Source organism: Manduca sexta, chromosome 26 (genome assembly GCF_014839805.1).
Source record: "Manduca sexta isolate Smith_Timp_Sample1 chromosome 26, JHU_Msex_v1.0, whole genome shotgun sequence".
In the NCBI taxonomy this organism is placed as follows: domain Eukaryota; kingdom Metazoa; phylum Arthropoda; class Insecta; order Lepidoptera; family Sphingidae; genus Manduca; species Manduca sexta.
Genome location: NC_051140.1, coordinates 14,285,266 through 14,308,999, shown reverse-complemented (window position 1 = coordinate 14,308,999; position 23,734 = coordinate 14,285,266). Strand labels below are relative to the sequence as shown.

The 23,734-nt window shown below is 33.7% G+C and overlaps 2 protein-coding genes and 1 non-coding gene across 3 annotated transcripts in view; 1 reads left to right on the top strand and 2 right to left on the bottom strand.

The window, feature by feature from the left end:
* LOC115441058 (dihydrolipoyl dehydrogenase-like) overlaps positions 1-23,734 on the bottom strand; it is a 46,039-nt gene that overhangs the window by 936 nt on the left and 21,369 nt on the right. The gene's annotated exons all lie outside the window — the stretch shown is intronic.
* Positions 15,152-17,927, bottom strand: LOC119190774 (GTPase Era, mitochondrial-like). The gene is made up of 5 exons (XM_037443544.1): positions 17,598-17,927; positions 17,053-17,177; positions 16,595-16,769; positions 16,093-16,281; positions 15,152-15,598 (listed from the first exon to the last, which is right to left on the bottom strand). The coding sequence occupies exons 1-5, from the start codon at positions 17,784-17,786 to the stop codon at positions 15,218-15,220; spliced, it is 1,059 nt and encodes a 352-aa protein (XP_037299441.1). The 5' UTR covers positions 17,787-17,927; the 3' UTR covers positions 15,152-15,217.
* Positions 18,317-23,637, top strand: LOC115441085. Its single transcript, XR_005113091.1, has 7 exons — positions 18,317-18,409; positions 18,570-18,699; positions 18,806-19,055; positions 19,231-19,531; positions 20,719-21,281; positions 22,756-23,115; positions 23,272-23,637. It is a non-coding gene; the product is annotated as an uncharacterized LOC115441085 (transcript).

Below are 23,734 nucleotides of genomic sequence, written 5' to 3'. Positions count from 1 at the left end.
AAATGTGCTATATGTATTGAAAATAAAATGCATAACTTGCCATTTAAAAATAATAGAAAACGAGCACAGGATATATTAGAAATTGTACACACAGATTTAAATGGGCCACACAGAACTACAGGTTTTAATGGTGAAAAATATTTCTTAAGTTTTGTAGATGACTATAGTAAGTTGGCAAAAGTTTATTGTATTCCGTCAAAAGATAAAGTATATAATTGTTTAATGCAGTATGTTAATGAGATACAAAATTTAACTGGGAAAAAATATTAAAGAATTGAGATGTGATAATGGAAAGGAATACATTAATAAAAGAGTGTTTGACTTTGCAAGATCAAAGGGAATAATGATTAAATCTTGTCCGCCATATGTGCATGAATTAAATGGCACAGCAGAAAGGTTTAATAGATCAATAATGGATATGTCAAGATGTCTTTTGGCAGAGGCAAAAGTACATAAAAAGATTTTGGCCTGAAGTGGTTATGGCCGCAGCTTATTTAAAGAATAGAACATTAACAAATGGCACTATAGAAAGGAAGACGCCTTATGAGATATTTTTCAAACAAAGGCCAAGCATTGAAAATTTAAGGATATATGGAAGTAAAGTATTTGTTAGAACACCAGAGGAAAAGAGAAAATGTAAATGGGACAGGAAAGCCGAGCTTGGCATACTAATGGGCTATACAGATGTTGGATATAGAGTATTAATAAACAATAGAATAGTTGTAGCAAGACATTGTGATATAATTGAAGATGATGTAATGTGTATTGGTCTCGATGATAATAGAGAAGAAAAATGATAAAAGTAATAGCCAGCCGAATAAATTGGAAGAGAAAATTATAGAAGAGAAGAAAGAGACTAATGCAGAAGAAAATAATGAGAAAATTAATGAAGATTTGAATGCTGAAACAAATGAAAGTTATGATGATAATAAAGTAATTGAAACAAGAAATCGGCGTAAAATCAAGCCACCAACTCGGTTTGATGAAGAATTTGGTTATTATTGTATAACTGTTAACTATTGTGATGCTATGATTCCAGATAATTTTCAGGAGGCAATAACTAGCGATGAAGCAAAAAGAATGGACTGAGGCTATGAATCGTGAGATGAACAGTTTGGCAAAAATGAGACCTGAGACTTGTAAGTAAACCAGCAGACAAACAGCCTTTAGATGTGAAATGGATATACAGAAAGAAAGCCGAAAATAAATTTAAAGCTAGGTTAGTAGTAAGAGGTTTTCAACAAAAGATTTTATTGATGATATATATTCACCCCGTTGCTAAAATGCAAACTTTAAAATTGTTATTGTCTTATTGTTGTCAAAATAATCTTAATATACATCAGATGGATGTTGAAACTGCTTTTTTAAATGGTAAAATTTTATCTGAAGTTTATGTAAACCAGCCAATTGGTTATGATGATGGCACTGATAGAGTTTATAAATTAAATAAAACATTATATGGTTTAAAAGAAAGCCCTCGGGCTTGGTATGAATGTGTCAATAAGTTTTTAACTAGTCTTGGATTTCAGAGAAGTAAATATGACTTTTGTTTATATTTTAAATTGGATACTAATGTGAGTGTATACATTTTGTTATATGTTGATGATTTGTTAATATGTTGTAAAGATGAAAAGGTAATGAGTAATATTAAAACAAACTGTTAAGTAAATTTACTATGAAGGATATGGGTAAAGTTAAAGAATACATTGGAATACATATTGATTATGATTATAAAAAGAATAAGACCATGACACTGAGTCAGGAATCATATATAGAATCATTAGCTAAGCGTTATAATATAATAAATACAAAGTTATATACTACACCAATGGAAGTAAATCTTAAACTAGAAAACTGTAATATAAATGAGAATGTAAAATATAGAAATTTAATTGGAGCACTTTTATATATTAGTTCAGGTACAAGACCAGATATATCGTTCAGTGTTAATTATTTGAGTAGATTCCAAAATTGCTATAATGAGACACATTTTAAATATGCTTTGCGAGTACTTAAATATCTTTACTTAACAAAACATATAAAATTAATTTATAACATGAATATAAATTCTGATATGTTAGATTGCTATGTGATGCAGATTTTGCAGGAGATATTGTCAGTAGGAAATCAACAACAGGATTTGTAATTAGACTGTTTGGGAATGTAATATTTTGGAAATCAAAGAAACAAAATTGTGTAACAAAGTCATCTACATTTGCTGAATACATTGCGCTGTCAGAAGCTGTTACTGAAATTAAATTTATAGTTTGTTTAATTAATGAGATTTGTCAGAAAGATTGTAAACCTGTAAAAATATATGAAGATAATATTGGAGCTCAAATTATTGCTAAATACGGAAATTTCACAAAAAATTCAAAACATATTGAAGTTCATTATCATTTTGTTCATGAAAGTGTTAAAATTGGTTTAATTGATGTTATAAAAATTGCATCTGATCAAAAATATAGCTGACATTTTAACAAAACCATTGGGAAGTAATAAATTTAATAAATTTAGAGATATGTTAAAGTTGTTGTAAAAGTAAATTATCTTTCAGATGGATATTATGTTGAGATAAATATTGGTTTAAATTGTTTAATTAAAAGATGATAATTGTAATATAAAAAAAAAAAGTTACAATTAATATGTTATACTGAAGGTAATGTTTATAGAGCTATTGTTTTAATTTAAAATACTTGATATGAGTAGTGTATGATATGATTTAGTTAAAATATAAATGTAAGGAGGCATGTTGAATGGGTACATTTATATTTGTTTAGGGTAACATTTGTTTATATGTAATTTAATTTGTTTTGTGGCAACACGCCTCCACTTCCTTCTTCCTGTCACGGGCTGCCGGCGAGCAGCCACAATAATGTAGTTCTTTAAGTTTATGTTTAAGATATCAAATTAAATAACAGTGATCCGTCATAGTGGTTTTATTAACAATAAGGCTTGTTCCGACGCTATTAAACATATTTTTTGGTAAGCCGCCAAGACAAAATATAAGGAAGCCCATTTTTAAATTTTCTTACCTTACAAAGAAACCCTTATAGGATCACTATGTTGTCAGTCTCTCCGTCGACCCGTCTGTCTGTCTGTCAAGACTCTTTATGGCAGGAACGCGTAGAAGTATCAAATTTTAATTTATATCAAAACCTCCGGTCTAGGGTCTCTTTTAGCTGTGAAAAACTCAATTAGCCGTTTATATCACATACTTTGCGATTTCACAAGCGAATCAAATCCTATAGTATACTTCCAGTAGAGCTAAAATCATGAAATTTGTCAAGAAGCAATGTCTCACAGCATATTGTAGAAAAATCAGGAAACCATAAATATTTATTTTAATAAAAAGAAAATACGAATTTACCAGTATAAACTTATTATTTGCGGTTGGTGCAAAAATCGTGTCTAGGGATCGAACGGCAAAGTAAGTTTATAAAGTTTGAACTTATATACCTTACCTACAAGTTTGTACGAAGCCATTGGTGCGCGAGTCCAACTCGCACTTATCCGGTTTTATATCACAATCTACATAAATGTAAAGGATATTCTTCTACTTAGCTTTTTCGGTTGTTCCATTATGAAATCAAAGCGATTTAAATTAGCTGTTAGGCTTGTACGTGTTATTTATTTATCCTATTATAAATAATGGTACCACCTGCAATAGATTGGAGATGCTTTAAAATAAAGGTCGTTCAAGCACTACGTAATTTGGAATCAAATTCAAAGTTGTAGAGTAAACGGACGATCACATAAAAATATGTAAACATAATTGAGCATAAGTTAGTCCCCAACCCCACGTTAAAGCGAGCATTGAAGTGTGAAATTCAAAAATCAACTAACATTTTCTAACCCACTGAATCACTCATCCCTCAGTAGTCTTTTGCTCAAGACGTGTTTGCTTTTCGCTGGAGAGATTTCCCTTTAGATAAATTCATCGTGTTGATTCGACATTGTTTACACTGGAATCCTTTTAGGTGTGTTTGAACTTTGTTTGTGTTTTTTTCTCGTAAAGAAATCTGAAGTCCTTTAAACCAACATTATTTTTGGATAAAAATATATTCACGTTTAACGTGTCTTCGAAAATAAATACGCGAACAGCAATTCCACCGCAATATTATTTTCATAAAACATGTTTACTGAATTGACATTCTCACGAATTTAAACGTTGTATTGGTTACTATATACCACAAATGTTTTTTAAGGCCCAAAAGGAGCTTTATTTCACATACATACTGCGGTAATAACAATATATTAACGATTTTAGAATCTAGTCGTGACAAATAAGAATGTATTTTGCTATTCGGTGAACAGTTTAGGTAATCATCATAATAATTAAATGTCTATGTCATTTCATTATTTTGATCAATTTGTTTGTAATATTAAATATACTTGTGCCTTTAAAAACTATATTAATTTATACATAAATAATTATATTAACATAATATAAAGTAACCAACCAAATATATGTCAAAAATGTATTTGCAATGGTATTGAATATAACGCCGTTTATATATTATAATCATAACATAAACTGAGTCCTTCTGCCTGTCTCGAAGGGTTGGTAGATATGCTATAGAAAACTGATAAACCACCATTTTCCCGATTTAATTTCTCGTCGTGATTTATATCGTGGTCAGGTTTTGCAGAATCAAACTGATCAAAGTTTTAAACAATGACAAACTAACCAGTGCGTTTCTAACTAACGTGATTCTCATACACGGTTACTTTTAATAGTCATCTAAAAAAATATTAAAAATTGAGGTCCTGTTTCTCAACCACATGTAAAATTCAGTAAAAGTTAAAAAAAATTGCCCGATGAAATAATATGCACTTTAATTATATCCATTCCCAATATGTATTTTTAACCACATCACATTAATACTATTGTTTAGGTACTATATGATATGTGCTAGAGTTTGCGGTACGCCCATCATATTGCATTATTTAAGTCGCGCTGTACACATATATGTCTACACAATTAATGTCGTAGCTACAGATTTTATCGAGGGGAGACAGCTGGCGGGACTAAAAAAAACTTCGCCCCAATGGATGCGCCAGTGCAAACCATGATTGAGCCGATACAACCAGGATAATATCATTTTATCTTATAATGAATCACCATGGCAGAGTGAAGCATACCTAAAAGGTACTCAATTCCCATGAATCTTAAAGATAAGCGCATTTAATGAAAATAACAGCTGGCCTTAGAACATTATGGTCATATTGTTAGGCTGCATCCCTTCGAGCATAATGTTTGCATAAACTAAATATTTATTATTTTATCCGTGTGTCAGAGTTTTTTTTTTGTTTGTATGAAATTAATGAATGAATGAATCCCTCTTAGCCAAATTTCGGCCACGGCGGCTAATCTCAAGGGAAATCAGCCAAGTACGCAAAAGATATTATAGTGCATAAGCATGTGCGTAATACACAGGTGCGTTCTCTGTTCCTTTACTTTCATAGTCCGGTGAGACGGCAAATCCGACATGATCGGAACAAGATAGGCACAGGACCAACAGCTTCACGTGCTTTCCGAGGCACTGGGGTATCGCACCACCAACTTCCTGACTTCGAGCTGCGAGATGGAAAAACTCAGTCACAATTATTATGCCCTGACCCGGGGCATAATAATTGTGACTGAGATACATATTTTACCTACTATTTCAAATAATACTTAATTTCTTTAAACATTATAATCAATTAACAAGTAAGATATACATAATATTAATGTAAGCCACGTGGCTGTACTATAAAGTATACTTATCAAAACATTATAGTACAGGAGGCAAACTTGGGATGCACATTGTAGTTTGAAGATTGTATGAATATGCAGAGTCTTCGAATTCTAAACTTTGACAGTTCGTAGTGCGTGGCGAAATTGTACCAGTTAACATAACTTCAAGAGACGTTTGTGAAAACCATTGATATTACTACTTAAATTTAATGTACTATTAATATCTCTAAGTAATAAACTAATATTCTATTGGGCATATTTGTGCAAATTGTTATAACATTTTATGGGTCTTCTTTACTGTCGAGATAAATCTTGCAGATAGCTGACCGGTAGAGCACATTATGTGAAAATATCGTCGGGTGATGGCAAAAATGAGCTCAAATGTTTTACTTGAGAACGTAATTTATTAGATATAGTATCCATCATCATATTTCCAATAATGGACGAATACCTTAAATATTGATAACTATCCTCAACATAAAGTAGGTATGTATTTTTCTGTCACCAGATTTTCCTGGCGGTTCCGCCAGCATTTTAATAGTTTTTCCGGAATAAAATGGAGCCTATATTTTAAATTAGACCCTAGCAATCCATTAATGGAAACTGCATTTATTTTCATGCAATACGTTTCGCGTGATGCGCGTACAAACATACAGATACACAAAAAATCTAAAATCTGTTTGGATTCTCTTGCTCTTATAAAGCCCTCCACATTAGTTTTTGTTCAATGTCTATAATACATCGGCTTATTACAATTTCATTATCTATACGTAAACTTCAATTATTTGCCTCGGTAGCCGTTTAGTCGTATTGCGTGAACTCTACGACACCGCTCTGAGGTCCCAGATTCGAAACCCAAGACGGACAAAGTGTACCAAACCAAGTACCCATTAGGTTTATTTACCAGTACCAGCAGGGAGTCTGGATTTTTTGCCCGATATGGTGAGAGGCTCGCTCCCTATAATATCATGGGAAAAATCTTGACGATAAGAATGCCTTAATTCCACCTCTGCCTGCCCCTTTGGGGATAACGTGATGTGTCTGGGTCATACTACAAAAGATTAATCCTTTACTTCATCTCTTTTGTCAATTAATCAACACTGAATACAAAGTTTTGTCTGTTTAAAAACGAAAAGGAGGTGATAGTTTAAGGCCTTTTTTACAATTTTTGACCATTAAAGTACTCAGACCTTTCATGGTTCCATAGAGTATTTTGATCCTTATAAACAAAAAGATTGATTGGCATCAAAAAAAATATTGCATAAATTGCTAATTTTCTTGATCGCATTTGTTTTTAATTCTATTCATCTTTATATTTTGAAAAATTATCGACAGTCTCCTAAGAAAGTTTTTTATAACTACAGTTGTAAAAGTAGCTGCCCTTACTGCCGCAGCTCAATAAAACGCGATGTATAGCAAAATTACTTGAAGAAATATCTTGTTTACAAAATAGACGAGGGTAAAATTCAGTTAAAGGTAACCAATTGGGCACGCCACTATAGCGGCGGTAAGTCCCCTCTTCGAGGTGTGGCTGACGAGACGTCACGGCGTCCTCTCATTCCGGACGACGCAGGTACTGACCGGTCACGGCTGCTTCGGCAGGTACCTGTATCGGATCCGGGTGGAGGATACGCCCGCGTGTTTTACTGTGCGGATCGGCCGGAGGACACGGTGGAGCATACGGTGGAGGTGTGCCCAGCTTGGCTGAGCCCCGCCGTGTTCTCACAACGGCCATCGGTGGCGGAGAGACCTCTCGCGTCGGGGCCTGGTAGAAGCCATGCTCCGGGGAGAGAGAGTGGGACGCAGTCACCTCCTTCTGCGAGGACGTGATGCTCGCAAAGGAGGTGGCGGAGCGGACATGGCGCCAAAGCGCCCAACGTCCCATCCGCCACGGCAGACGCACAAGACGCGGGCGTCGAACGTCTGCTGAGGATCGTCGGCCTCCGTAGGCGCGGACCGTCGGGTGACGAGCATTGGGTAGCCCGTCGCCCGAAACACCCAACGGCCTGTGTGTTCGGCGCGTAGTGTTCCACGCGCGCCTCGAAGAGCAGTGTCAGAGTAATTTGCGGGGCCCCTTAGGGCCGGTGCCTGCCTAGGTCTCAATGCCACCGGATCTTGGACCTAGCAACATAGGCAAAGGATGGGAACACCGTAGGTTCTTAGTCGGTAAAAGTCTGACACGCCCTCCCGCCCATCCCAAGGCGGGAGATAGTCAACTGACGATTTACCCACGGAAAAAAGGTAACCAATCCCGAAGCTAGTTAACCAAGCGTATTCTGAAACACGGTACAACGTCGCATCGCTGGTTAACGGACCACCGAAAATTGACTTCTAAGTATTTAGCTTCAGCGGTAGAGCTATGTGGTTATATTTATACAGATAGGTATGGGTAATAGAATATCCATTTCATTTGAAAATCTGCCATTATTGTCAGTTTAAATATAAAGTATTAGAAATCGACACGCCTCTGTATATTGACAAAAGTCAATAACTAAACCAATAGATTAATATTATTTGGTAATGACGGAACTGCACTCCGCAATCGCGAATTTACTGTAATATGTAAATTCCTAAAACTTGAATGAGGTGACAAAAGACATTTTAGTATAATGATGGAAATTATAATATTATACATAAAAATATAAGACGAAATCATATAATTATAAGAAATTAGAGAACGAAATAAGTACGATATAACATGTGTAAGTATAAACATTAAAGCGTTATAATGAATTAATTTTAATGTAATTAAAGTGTTATATTATAAATATTATATATATTCTAAGCTATTCGGTTATAAAGAAAGTTGAAACAGGTAATAGAAATAATACACCATTTGCGCCGTAATACATTTTTACTTCCTTTAAAAACCTGAGTTACGAAACATTGCTATAAGAAATCAGAGACATGATATAAGGTTTTTATGAGTTTTTATATGTAAAATGTAATAACAACAATGTTGTTCTAGCCTACCCATTCGCCGTATTTTGTGTTTTTATTCGATATTTTGTAAAATGAGTAAATTCAGACATTTTACGCATTCAAGGTATCACTCGGCAAAAATCAAGTGACAAATGTTTTTAGTTTAATATTGAGTTTTTGACAAAGTATCTAATATTACTTATTAGAAATAAGATGAATCATTAAGAGGTACAATCGAAGATAGGTACTTCTACAAAAATGATTAATTTTGAGTAAAATTGTATCTCACTATAGAATATACTCGTAAATTACGAATTAACTACAGGTACCTATATATATTATGAGTGTCACTGGTCAGCATAAATAACAATGAAATGAAGCTAAGATACTGAACTGTATTGAAATAAGACTCCTTGAATGCTTTTGATCCCTAGTTGGTATGCTGTAGCGTTCTAAAAATATGTAAACGTTCCAAGAATTAATAAAGTACATAGGTATATGAGTATACTACTGCAAATTATAAACATGCTTTCTAAGAATTGTGAAGTAAACCGGGCGTAGCCGTAATTTTTAGTAGAAAATATGTTTCCAGGAATTTATGGTAGTATGTAGAGTTTTAGATAGCGACTTTTCCTTCGAAAGATAAACATGTCTGACGTTTCACATGTACAATACATAGAAGCTTAATCGAAACATAATATTAAAATTTACAAATAAAACAGTATGCACACAAGATAAGCTGACACGTACAACGAAACTAATGCTATAAGGGCGGCACACAGTCTAGGAACGTTTTGGCGCATTTCTAAGCACATGCAAGTTAGTAGACGTGACAGCGCACACGTGGCCGAATTTTCGACTCGCTCAGGTGAGTTCAATGTACAGAGAATTGCATAAGCGTATCTAGGCACAGAGCAGGTGGGTACGCGCGGGCCCATCAAAACTCTGTGTTGTATTTACAACGATATTTTCAAGATATATCTTCGAATTTGCGACCATGATGCAGATGTCAAAAGTTACGAAACGATAGAAAATCACGAGCTGAATGCGACCTGGCATAAATTGATGACCTTCGAGAAATGCAACGCGTTTTATGATGGACGGCACTGTTAAGTTCAAGAACAAGATAGTGATTTTGTCACGTCCGGATTTAACAAAAAATACGACGACCCTACACCCATAATAATTATGATGACGAGTTCAGTGGGTCCTATTTTGTCTATGAGGGCGAAACCGTCTTTAGGCTATTATGGGCATTCTAATTGAAGTACAACTTTGATAGCCATGTAAATAGGGTCTCTCTCTCACCTATCAACTCTTTCACCTATATTGCTAACAAAGTTGTGCTTCGATTAGAACGCCCTTAATTGCAAAAAGATGGTCATGTAATTTTTATTGTTTTGTTTTTATAATAAGCTTATAATTTGTAACCATTGAAATTGTAAACAAATTCAGTTATTTACTTAAAATAAAAAATATATATTATTATTAATTATTACTCATATACGGAATAAGATCTTGTGATCTTATCAATATAATTATTAGCTATTGTACGTTTATTTTTTCTATAGCAGATGGAATAAAGCCCCCTAACGTTACCAATAAAGAATTAACAAACGTCTAATAAAAACTTAGAACCTCATTATCTACAGTGATAAAATGTCGCTACTAAATTAAGTATTTAGTGGCCATGTTTTTTTTATTCATAATCTACATGACAATTGACATATTACTTAGAAATTAAGCAAACCCCCCAATAGGTATTCCTAGTTACGTTAATAGACAAAAATACCTGTCCGTGCGGAAGTGTAGCACTACACTGTTTACCTGCCGTTTACCTGCACTAGAAGGAACAGTTTAAAGTGCCACAGGTGTTATTAATTTCTGAATCGGATATCGGAAACTTTAATAGATGCTGTTTTCTCGGGTGCAAACATTGTAAACTTTATATCCTCTAGCGTTATTGAAACTACATTTAATTTTACTTGATTTAAAACTTATCTACCCACATCTAAAATGTAGTTAAACATGATTTGTAATAATTCTTACTTATGAGGTATTAGTTTTTATTACACTACTCTGTGATAACTACACGTTTATTACCGAATTGTTTGCTAGATATTTTTATAGTGAATCATGAATCAAACACGAATCTTCCCGTTCACGTTCCACATAGGTCTGACACTAAAGCAACGAGCCGATAATAATAAGTAAGAAGGTGATAAATTATATCAAATACGTAACTGTAGTACAAAACTATTTGCAATATATCGAAACGAATAAATTTACAGTGACGTTACATTACGAAACACAATTATACTACCTCAACCTATTCTTTGCTAGAAATACGGCGCCTTTTTTTAACAGAATACGTGATAGAGGTAAATATGTAGCTCATTTACATACACATCTGAAACTTTTGTTCGATTGGAGTCCACGTACTAAAAACGGTCGGTGTGAATTTTTAGAAGCACGCGAGTGTAATTGTGACTCGAGTGCTTAAAAGCTTTACTTTGAAAGGATTTTAACACATCCGGAACACTAGAGGTTTGATTTTAAAACCCTTCGAGATGATATTTCGACAGCGCAACAATCGTTCAACCATTACTCTTAAAGTGCAGTTATGCCGAAGCCAAGCTCCGAGTGTGAATTATTTTTATACGATTCAACTTTTAACGTAAGAGATGGATTCTCTAGGGGCAAAATATCATACAGTCCGAAAATAATAGACTCTAAAAACCTTACAAATAAACATTATCTACCACACGTGTCGCGAGAAAACTGGTTTGTCATGGAATTTGATAATCATTTTAAGTTCTCGATCCATGCCGCTACATAAACATTACAAGGTGTTTAAAGTTTAGGCCTGTTTCCATACATCCTTTGACGTGCCATAAACCTTAGCTACCGTGAATTCCCCAAGGAGCTGCACTTCGACGTTGCAATTTTATTTAGCTTCAGAGCGCTTCTTTGAATACGGTGAATAATAGGTTCTAGGTCAGTGAAAAATGTCTAGGCCTTCATTGCAATATTTCCTTGCATAGTTATCAATTTTACTCATAACGATAAAATCCACGACCCATAACTCGAATGTATCTCAAGTTATGTACTTTCTGAGGTGTAAATTTTTTAAAAGAAGTTAAAGAAATTGTGGATAAGTACCAATTCCTAATGCGCCGAAGAGGGCCACCGCGGAGTTTTAGCTGGTAGGTCGTGCATAGGTTTAAGTTGTATATAGGGTTAGGGACTCGGCCCGGCGGTCGCCCGAAGGTCGTCTTCAAATCCGGGCCGTAAGGCACGGTTACCCCAGCATAACCGCTCAGTCGCCCCCCACGAAGGCTGGGCGGTAGTAATAAGGGACTTTCTCCGCGAAACCAAAAAAAAAAAAAAAAAGGGAGAGCCCAAGAGTCACTCATCGATCCATTCCATGCATCGCTAGGTATCGATATTCGATAGATATTAAGTAGATAAGATAGTAATTTGTTCTTGGATTATTTATACATACTTTCTAAGGAGGCAGGCAAATGCAGAGGTATCCAGGTCATTGTAATTAAACTAGCTTTGTTCAAAACTAAGATCGTTTAAATCGTGTATGTATAAAGTATCTTATACAGCAAGTTAGGGACCGCCATCACATAAAGTGGGAACTGTAACTGTTCGTAAACAAGTCTTAACAAAGTTTTGTGGTTAAGCTGTACAGTCTCTTAATGTTACGTGGGCGCCTATAATTCTATTCTTAGGCTTAGGTCGCGTAAAAAGATAAAGATGCCCGTGGTTAACTAACAATAATTTAAGTCAAATAAAATTGTAACTTATTACATTCAAGAAAGTCTCGCGACAGAGATATGGCTTTAATGCTGTTGTTTATTTGTCGTAAAATATGGAAACCACTGAGTATTATACAAATGTATGGAAGTCGAAATTTTCTATAGGCATATTCTAAACTGATTCAACTTCTGTATAGATATATTCTGTATAGGTCTTTAATTAATTGTATTGTAGCTTGAGTAGCAGCTACATTTTTAGGGAAATAAGCAATGACGCTACAAAATTGGATATATCTCTAAACAGTCATTAGATACTCAATTCATTTTCATTATTTCATCATGGAAAATGTCAGTGTCTGAAACGGTTAGGAAGTACTTACTAAACATACAAATTGCAAAAGTTATATACATAATATTATATTACTGTACTATTTTGTCATTACACACGTTGAACCTATTTATAACTGTAACCATATCCATTGGTCTAGTGGCAGCGTAGTAAAGCTAAAAGCCCTGAGGTTGCTGGGTTCAATTTCCGATTCGGGCCTGACTAATTTGTTTATCTGCCTATTTCTGATTAAAAAAACATCACAACCACAATATTTAGATACGTATTATAAAACAGGTTTACCCATAAATCAATGTGGTGCAATAAAAAGGCTGTATAATACTGTACAGTTTGCAACATGTTTATTATCATAATAATATGTTAATATAATTACACATTCAATCCTGTTATTTAAAACTTCATTCTATAAGTGTTCGTTACAAGGAAATAATGGTATATAAAAGTAAGATAACAAATGCTAAATATTATAGTAAATATTGCAAATTCTTTTGAACCATGCAGTAATGCCATTACAAAACAAAAAACAAAAAATGGTGTTATTATCAATCCATGTACCAACAGATGCCATACATAAAAAGATACCATTGCCTCACTCTTTACACAAATCCCAAAAAGTAAAACGACGCTCGCAATAAACATAAACACACATAAAATAAAATAAAAATATACTGCATACACGGACACATAGTCCCCTAAACCCATATCTTCGACGCCTGAAGCCACAAATATGAGTAACAATAAGAGTATAAGTAGCAGAATTATAGTCGAAAACGCAATCAATATGCATCCTCGTCGCAATTTTATGAACCAGCAACATCTTGGTACTTCACAGCACTCATCTAAAACACTCATGATGTAGATAAATTCAATTCAAGTTAATTCCTGAGTTAATTATTGATTTCCACCATCTTTTGGTGATTTAACCAATGTCAAGTAGTAAATAATAGCGTATACAAAAACAAAGTTCATTGTCCAATTATATAAACAAATTTTTAGATAATGACTCCATCGTTGTCATACGATGATTTTGTCAAAGTCAAAGCAGGAAAAGACATGGACAAATTTTGATAGGTAGATCTAATATCGTCTGTGACTGCAATCTGAGGACTACAATGTGACAATAAACAAATATAGTTAATAAGATAAGGTCAAGTGCTTGTCATTGTTCTGAGGTCGAGACCCAATTTCTTGGGTAAGGTAGATAATAATTTTCGCTTTCTAGCATAGAGACATTTAAATCTATGGTCCCTAGCACAGCTAAGATCGCAGACTGAGGCGCAGAGAAAGACCAAAGTGCATACAAATACTACGTAAGAACAAAGACCTTAGTCCGCCTGTGCCAAAAAGCATTAGAATACTACGGAAAGCCTATGCTAAGTTCGTATCTAATTCTCTTTTGACTTATGCTTAAAATACGCTTCGAGCTTAGACCTTCTAGCTCTCTCTAGAGTCTAGACTCTAGAATCTTAGAATAAGAACTATGTTCTTGATAATAATTAACTAGGTAGCATACTTAGCTGTATTGGATGCGCGGTATTACACCGCTCTAACGTAATATGACGCAGCAGTATGCACACTAATTTAGCGAGAAGTGGAATGGACTGCCAAAACGGAAATATTGGTTTTATCGATAATAGTTTCGCTCCCACATGGTGTGTATTATTCGTAACTTAAAACAAAACTTCGGAATTCGAAGATATAAAATTTGATAAATCATAATAGGTCTAAGTGTAGTGGTAGTCTTAGATGGTGGCGTACGGTACAGCCGCCCAGGGTCTCGATCTTCCTAAAGATCTGCCGCTTAGAACCTGAACATTCATTGCCCGACTTGCGAATCGAACCCAGAAACTCGAATTTCACAGCACAAATACACTGCTATTAAGTAATGAGACAAGTGAGTAACTCTCGATATATAGATAGATATCGATAGTTACCGATGCACCTGCCTACAGGCTACGGTACCGTTTTTTAACCCCCGACGCAAATAGGTGAGTTTAAGGTGTGTAATCATATGATATTGATCGAAGCTCATGCTGGAAAAAATAGTAAATTATTTTTTTTTAAATAATTACAAATAAAAAATTCCAATACACAAAAACAAACATTCTCGCGCCGGGAAACCGAACCATAGATTGAAATGAAAATACTCGACTCCAGAATGTTTGGGTCAAAATATTACGAGGTACCTATACTGAAGTTTAAGGACGGAAACACATTTTATATTTTTACTTTGTAAGATGTTTGTGTCGGCCCTTATTCGAATTTTTTATTAAATTTTTATTGAATAATATTAACGGTAACTGCAATTATAATCTAAAACGGTACCTATAGATAGATTCTGGATACTGTAAGCTTTTTAAAATAAACAATATATTTTTATTTTATAACAATTTTATTGTGTTACAAAATGTGTTATTTACATTAACTTATCACAATAAACTAAACAGATTCGACATCTAACAACGATTTATTCTTAACTTTTAAATGGATATCTAATACCACTATTTTCTTAAACAATTCAACTAAATCATTTCTAACATGGGATCTTATTTGCTGCAGTCTGCCTCCTCCAGCACCACTGATCAGCTTCATAATTCTCTCTGTTGGGCACTCAACAGACACTGAACAGATGATTTTATCATTCTCGTCGACTTCATAGTACTCCAATTGTATCTTTAAACTATATGGCAATTCTTGCTGTAAAAAATCTAAGAACTTTGCCCGGACTGCTTCCTCAATAAGTGATTCGGGAGATTGATCTGTCCATTCCTCTGGTGAGTAGTGTAGTCTTCCCTCCTTGGCGTTATTTATGAGATATTGCTGTTATAGAAATACAATCAACAATAAGTTTAATCTAATGGATAAGTATATTTTTAACTAGGGCATTGATTCCCAAAGTCGTCCAGGTAGACCCCCCAGAGAACCCTCTTACGAATTGTGACCCCCAGGTTCACAATTCGTAAGGGAGGTCCACGAAAATTTATCTGTTGTGATAGAAAAATACTAAAATGTTGCCTTAACTTCACCTATAAATGTAGGCATATAATATTAATAAGGGTTGTAAGGGGGCATGGTCTACTGGAACCAGCAACATTTTGAAAGCTGTCTATGGAAAAAAATTAGTTATCTCTCATGTGTAGGATTAATATGGGCGCATTGCTTAACATACATACCAATTCATGAGTGTTACATTTGGCATATATTTTTAAATTCTAAATACAAGAATAATTAGTAGTAGGTAGATATTGCTACAAAAGGCCATGAAGTTTTATAAGGAAAGTAAGCAGGGTTAAGCATCACTTGATTCTACATACCTTAATATCAGCAACACCATCGCCATTCAAAGCCGAAACCATGAAAACATCAGAAAAGTTGCTATAACCTTTATCAGGTTTGTTTTTACTAAGCTTTTCTGAACCAGGTACTGGATTGCCGGCAATGAAACCATTTGTCAGATTCCTTATGGTTACCAGAAGCTGCCTTTTTGTTTTTAATTTGTCCACCTACAATATAAAAAAAAATTATAGACTAAATTTCAGCTGTTAAATATTAGAAAAGTAGAGTTATTTCTATTACTTCATGGATCTTGTACTTTGATTTACTGAGAAGTTGTATAACTAACTTACAATAATTATAATATTACTATCAATATCTCAGTAAAAATAAAAACTCTTTAAAATATTGCCTACATCACTCAGGACTAAAGTAGCTTCTTAGTGGTGTAATACTTTCAAAATTAGTTTAGTAGTTCCTAAGCTTAGCATGTTCTAACTAACAAACTCTTCAGTTTTATATATTAGTATAGATAATAATTACCTTATTTAGAATAAGAAAACTTGGTATATCTTCTACAATATTCAACATAGATAAAACATCAGGATGAAGGCTGTCTTTAGTAAATCTATTTGATATATCATGAACTACTCCAATTACATCTGCACATCTCAGGCTTTTGTGGCAAGCCTCAATCATAGAGTTAGGTAATTTATATCTGTAATAAGAGAATTTTTTTATAAATGTTTAATTTTTTTTATGACACAAAATAATAAGCAATCTTGAACAGTATATCCATGTCAAGTAACTTATCCATACATAAAGTATGGGAATTTGAACTTGTTCATGAAATTTTGATTCTGACAGTACCAACTAGTAGTAAAACCCAATGAATTGGTACCAATAAAATTGTACATAATGCTATTGAGATATTTGTAAATTATATAATAAATGTAGCCAATAATATTGTATAATATTATGTTTAATAAAAATCTACTTACTTCTTCTGTTCTCTCTCAGTCACAATACCTGGGGTGTCCAAAAATATTATTTGTGTATTATCATGATAGCACATTGCTCTTATTAATTTTGTTGTTGTGTGCACTTTGTTAGAAGCAGCACATATCTGGAAATAAGAAATGCACGTTTTTTTTTATATTTTGTATTTTCAATAATCACATAAGTACCAACTGTTTATATTGAGACTGGCACTTTTTCATTAATATAAACATTCAATGTGTTAGGAAGTTTTGCAGTAACAAAGTTTATAGTGAAAAACAGGCTACTTTTACTGTAGATTTTTTTGGTATTTTATTTCGAGCTAACTTTTATAAAGGCAAAAATATAATCATGTTTGAATCCTGGATCATCAAAATAATATTTAAAGAGAAAAACTAAATCCTATATATTTTTTTTAATTAAAATATTGAAACTTTATTCTTTTATTACCACTATGATGATTTTTAAATGGATTATGGATCACTTATTTTTTAATAAAAACGTTTATTTAAGTCATACAAACGAATTATTAAAAAAAAAATGTTACCTTACGTTCCGTAATATTGTTAATTAGAGTACTTTTTCCCGAATTCGGTGCTCCTATAATTGCAACATTAACTATTTTCCATAGTTCTTTTTTGGTAATACGTTCCGGTTGTGAAGAATAGTATGCAAGGCGCAAAAAATTTGTTTTACAGTAAGTCAAATGTAGACGAAATAGAGACGTTGAAAACATTTTCAAGTTCTAGTTGCATCACACGGAATTTAATCTACAAAATGGAATTTATCCGTAAAAATCTATAATAACACTATTCGATACAAATTTAGAAACAACCAAAAAATAATACTTGTGACAAGCACATGACAAAATGTCAAAATATATTTTTCTTTCTTTTATTCGTCCAGAGGACAGGCTATAAAGGCCTTTCGACCATACAGTCTAGTTTTACATTTGTCTTTTCTGCAAAATACACAAGTCGAAAATCGTCATAGTGATGTGAATTGATTTGTTCGTTATATCACAAAATTTTGTATCTCGAATTGATTTTGTCTATTATTTTTTAAAAGTAACAATGATTTTGTGAAAGTAATTTAGAGAATTGAACCACTATAATAATGATGCAACTTTCCGTGCGATCGTCGTCAAATCGTATAATTTATGAATATCTCAAATTCACCAACACGAGTCAAAAAACATATTATGATGATTGATGATGATCACTTGAATAACACTTTATCATCCCAATTAAGAAAAAAAAATAATAACTTACATTTATTTCGATAAAAAAATTGCGTTATAGACAAATAAACATCACTAAAGTAAGCTTTCCCATAAATTATTTGACAAATAAGTTTTAGGTAAGTACCTACAATTAATATATTTGTCCCTTTTTATTTTAGCAGTAGTTACATTTAAAAGAGTCCGCCTTATATTTTTCCGCATAACCTACCTTAGTTTGGAATTTGTTCAGTGTAAACGAATATTTCCTCTCTATAAAAATCTTTTTCTTTTTTAAAGCTACCTTGCCGTACAAGTTGCAGAAAACACGGTGAAGATTATCTTCGACAATTATTTATAATTCGATAAATAAGGGCATATAAAAGGATCTAGGTGCGTGGTTTAAATTCGCCGGCATGATTTTACACAGGTATTTATTGCTAATCGAACATAATTAAATAAGTTAGTCTTGAATACCTACCCCTAATCCTAGGCTAAATATGTATTTAAATTAGTAAGAAATGTATTTATTACAGAAATGTCAGAGATAAAGTATAAAAATCAAATTCTGGCTGCAATAGATCATTTGCGCTCTCGAAAATCGCGTCCAGATGCAAACAGGATTTGTAAGTTTATGCTGAAGTGTTATAAAGTACCACCAAAAGATACAAAAGCAGATCTAAAGCGTTGTTTAAAAAGAAAAAAGTATATTTAAAGTTGACTATAAAGATAATGTAAGCTACAGGAACGCTGCGAAGTGGCGAAAAAAATCCAACAAAAATACTAGTAAGTTATTTATTCCTACTATGATTATGATAATGAATATATTCAAAGTGGAAGACTGAGGTGTATCCAGCCAACTTAAGTCATACAGGAACATGGTCATACTTGTTCTACCTTATGTAATGCTATATTAATTAATCCTTTGTTCTTTCCATATATTTCCAAATAAATGTTTTAGGTATGGCGTCTGCTATTGGTACAAGTGAGCGTGTAGAATCATAACATCAGCTATAGCTACTCTAATTTATCAAGATCAAAGTTACTTAGAAAATGGGATTGCATTTGAGGATCTTATTAAAGCTGCAGCATCACAAGAGTCAAAATATTCTAAGAAACAACTAGAAGTTATCGTCAACAAGGAGTTGTCGTCTGGCAGCCTTGTAAAGTTGCAAAATGGTAATTTGGCTCTGGGTCCAGCTGATCATGATGGTGATAGTTCTGACAGTTTTAAATTTGAATGTGTGGATTCCAATACTAAGGTACATACTTAATATATCAGTTATAAATTACTTTGCTCTCTTACCAAATTGAAATATCATATTCTGGAAAAGAAAACCAGATGCTATTAGTTATAATTATTTGCATCTGCATTTGCATAAAATAATTGCTCAATCATACTTTCCAAACATAAATGTTTGATTTTGAATCAGAATAACTGGAATAAATATATCCTCCATGTGAATGAAATCAAATTTATGCTATCATGTGACTTTCTAGTGGTGTTGTGTTGGGTTCATTTTTTACTAACACAAAAAAAAATTCCAAGAAAATAATTTACCACCCTCATAAAACAACTAAAAACCAAAAATATTTTATTTTACTTTATATACAGGCTACTAATTTTGAAGTAGTGACCAGTTAAAATTGCTAAGCCAGGTAAAACCCAAGAAAATATATAAAAACAATCTTCAATTGAAATATATTTATTTTATTTAAATTGGTTACTGAGTCAAAATTAGTAATCTGTTTATAATATATAATTGCTTTTTGTTTTTTTTTCTAGTTTTTGAAGGTTGTTTAGTTTTTAATCCATAAGTTTACTTTTTTCTTTTTCTTTGAATGATGAGACGAGCTTGTTGTTTGCCTGATGATAAGCAATAGGACCTCCTATTAACAATAAAAACACCATCCAAACACATTGGATTACAAAGTATGGTTTGTTTTCCACTGCGCTTGCCATCCTGAGACATGAGATGTTAAGTCTCATTATATCCACTAGTTACACTGGCTACAATATCCTTCAAACTGGAACATAACAGTCATTACACACATAATTTTAATCACAGATGTGTATATAATAGAAAAATTAAAAGCTTCTTGTTAAAACCACAGTACAGGTGCTATTTCCATGCTCTATAGAATATGCTAGCATAATCCGCCCTTAGAAGGAAATATTCGCGTTAAGAATCAGCAAGACTTGCTGAAGACTCTAGATATTCTTGCAATAAAGCTCATGCACATTTTCATGATTCAGATGAAATTTAAAACCTTATTTATGCAATGTCACAATATAATATTTTTTGATATTGAAGTTTCTTTGCTGTCAATTGTCATTGATTGTGTCACATCAGCAAATAATTTATCCTAATTAATTTTTGAACCAATGTAAAATAAAAATTAAATTGAAACAATAATTTAAATAAATATTAGATCATTTATGTTCCAGATGACTTCTTCTGCAAACTCGTCATGTAGATCATCCCCTCAAAGAATGAGAGGCAGGCCCAAAAAACGTGGTGGTGGCGCTGGTAGCAGTGGACCTAGCAGTAGCACTACCAGGAATGCCGGTGTAAGAGTAGGGGAAAGACGTAAAATGGCCAAGAAAGTGTTTGATCCATCAGATAACAATGTACCCAGCAAAAGGAAACGAGGGAGACCAGTGGGTTCTTTAAATAAAAGTACTATTAAGAAGAGGCTGATGATTGCTGGTCATATAAAAGAAGAAGGTACAACATTGTCAGAAAGTCAATTATCTTTTGATGGGAGTGGTGATGAAATAGAACAGGATGACTCCCTTCCACATGAAGAGTCAGGGGGAGTGTGCTCTGTTTGTCGAATTCAAAACCTCGAGGATCAAATGACAGATTAATAGAATGCAGAGATTGTAACAATAAAGCACATTTGCGTTGCCTACAATCGGGTTCGGGAATTCTAAAGCCTCGTCCAGACAACACGTGGCAATGTCCACATTGCAAGACATGTGTTGTTTGTTGCGAAACAAATGATGCTGTAAGTTTTTTAATTTCTTAATTGTATGAAACCTGCAATGCATGTCTTCTATAAATAACCGCAGATCTAAGCGTTGCTGATGCGTTGAAATGTAAAAACATCACGCATTCAGTCAAACGCCGACGAAAATATGGTATTGTTAGAACCTACGGGGCGTGGAGTTCGCGGACACTTATTCTTTTTAAACAGAAAGTTAATAAATTTGCACGTGCGTAGCATCTGGAGATATGCAAACACACGTACTCGCCAACCATTCGTCACATTTGGACACACTCAACTGTAGCTTTATGATACTAGTTACCATATTAAAGATCCGAAACGTCGAGATAGACATACGTATCCCATATCGGGCTAATGTAGTTCTAACGTTGATCTACTTCGGAGGTAAGTATATTTTGTAGACTGACCTACGTTTTAAAATTGACTGTCTCGGTGGCGTAGTTTTAATCGTACACGGTACGCGTACGACAACCGTGCTGAGGTCTCGGGTACGAATCCCTGGTCGGGCAAAATAATTGTGACAGGGTTGTTCAATCTTAAAAATTACTCAGTCGCAGCTCAGAGTTGGGAAGTTGGCGATGTGATACCCCCGTGCCTCGGAAAGCATGTAAAGCCTTTGTTCCTGCGCTTGATCTCTCACAGGTCATGGATTGCTGCTGTGTACTGCGCACACACTTGTGCACTACAATATCTTCTGCGTACTTGGCTCTCCGTTAAGATTGGCCGCCGTGGCTGAAATTCGGTTAAGAAGTAATCATTATCAACAATCATGTTTTAGAATTTAGACCAAACAGAATTTAACTGACATTGATGATTGCTGAGTTCTCAAAAAGGTCTTTTGATTTCTTATGTTCAAGCGAATGTTGACCATCGAACTAAAACTATGTTTGTGGCATTTATCGTAGTTTTTTATATTACCTATAATTTTCTTCCGACGTTATCATAGTACGAGTCTGTACCGAGCCTATGAATATAATATAAAAAACGCGATAAAATCCGAAAAATAGTATTATTTCGATATCAGGCTTCTGATAATTTGCATTTCTTTTACTATTCTCTCTTACCAGAATCACCTGACCCAATACAAATCTATAGTTGTCCATGTAGCCTTGTAGGGTGGTATAGGTAATTTCATCCACAAAGACGCGCCCCACCACTTCTAGTTGATACTTATACCAAACTTTTGAATTATAATCCTATCTGTTTTCAGTATCATATAATATGATATTGAATTTTGACGTTATTCATCGTATTACTGCTTACAGTAATACGATGAATAACGTCATACATATAGGTACATAATACGATAATCACTTATCATTAGGGAAAGTCCTGAGGCGCGTCTTCGTGTAAGAAATTTATCTGTAATTACTAATTACATACTTTCAAATGTCTCATTCCAACCTCATATGAACTGTTTAAGACAATAAAAATTATATATAACTTTTATCCAAATTCAAATTCTTCATTGCAGGGTATTCTCACGGTGTGCAGTATATGTTCAGACGCTTATCACGCACTTTGTCACGCTCCTAGAATACCAGAGAGACATATAGCCTGGGACCAGTGGGAGTGCCATAACTGTCTAGAATTCCGGCCGGCTGCAGTTGGCTCGCCTGCAATAATACCAAGGAATATTGAATACATAGCTCAAAACTCACCATCTTTAGATCCTTTCTTAAAACCACACGAATTAGATAGAGCACCATCAAAGTTGTCAGAAGATACTCCTATAGATCCAAATATACCTGATATAACAAATTGGACTACAGATGACGTGTTTCAATATTTTTCAAAACATCATCCTGAGGCTGCACCAATATTGAAAGAACAGGCAAGTATTATTTTGTAAATTCTTTGTAATTTTTTAATAGATTTAATATGTGTCACTTTTTTTATGATGTAACTTTATTGATTACTTTGAGAAGATATTTAATATCTTGTACATACCTGAGGATAAAATCACAGTAATCGTTTTCTTTATTTATAGGAATTCGATGGACCAGCTCTATGTATGGCACGCCGCGCCGACATCGTTAGAGGGCTCGGGCTTCCCCTAGGACCAGCATTATCGTTATATAGTATAGTAGTGAAACTACAGACAAGAATAGATGATTGGACTATGTGTTGGGGTTAAAATATAATATTGTAAGTGCTGAAAATAGGAATTCATAGTGCCAGTGTGCAATTCATCTATCAACTTTTGAAATAAACTGGACATCTTTTCAAAACCGTGGGATATCAATATAGTGGCTTAGATAATATATTCGATAGACAGTTATCTGTATTTAGTTATTCTAACCGAAAAAATAATGTTTTTGTAACCAGATATTAAAACCCTTAGACAATATATAAAAGTACGCGCCTTGTGTGATCATTCCTTTCTATCAAAGTATTAAACTAAATGCTTATACGTAAATTTATAATAACTGTTAAGTGTGCGTTTATAACGA

Coding starts and splice junctions, on each gene's coding strand:
- LOC119190774 (XM_037443544.1), bottom strand. CDS start 17,786: ATGTTTTCAACGTCTCTATTTCGTCTACATTTGACTTACTGTAAAACA. Junction 16,282..16,594: donor GTTTTCTTATTCTAAATAAG/GTAATTATTATC, acceptor TTTATATTGTAG/GTGGACAAATTAAAAACAAA. Junction 15,599..16,092: donor ATGGTGTTGCTGATATTAAG/GTATGTAGAATC, acceptor TTTCTATAACAG/CAATATCTCATAAATAACGC.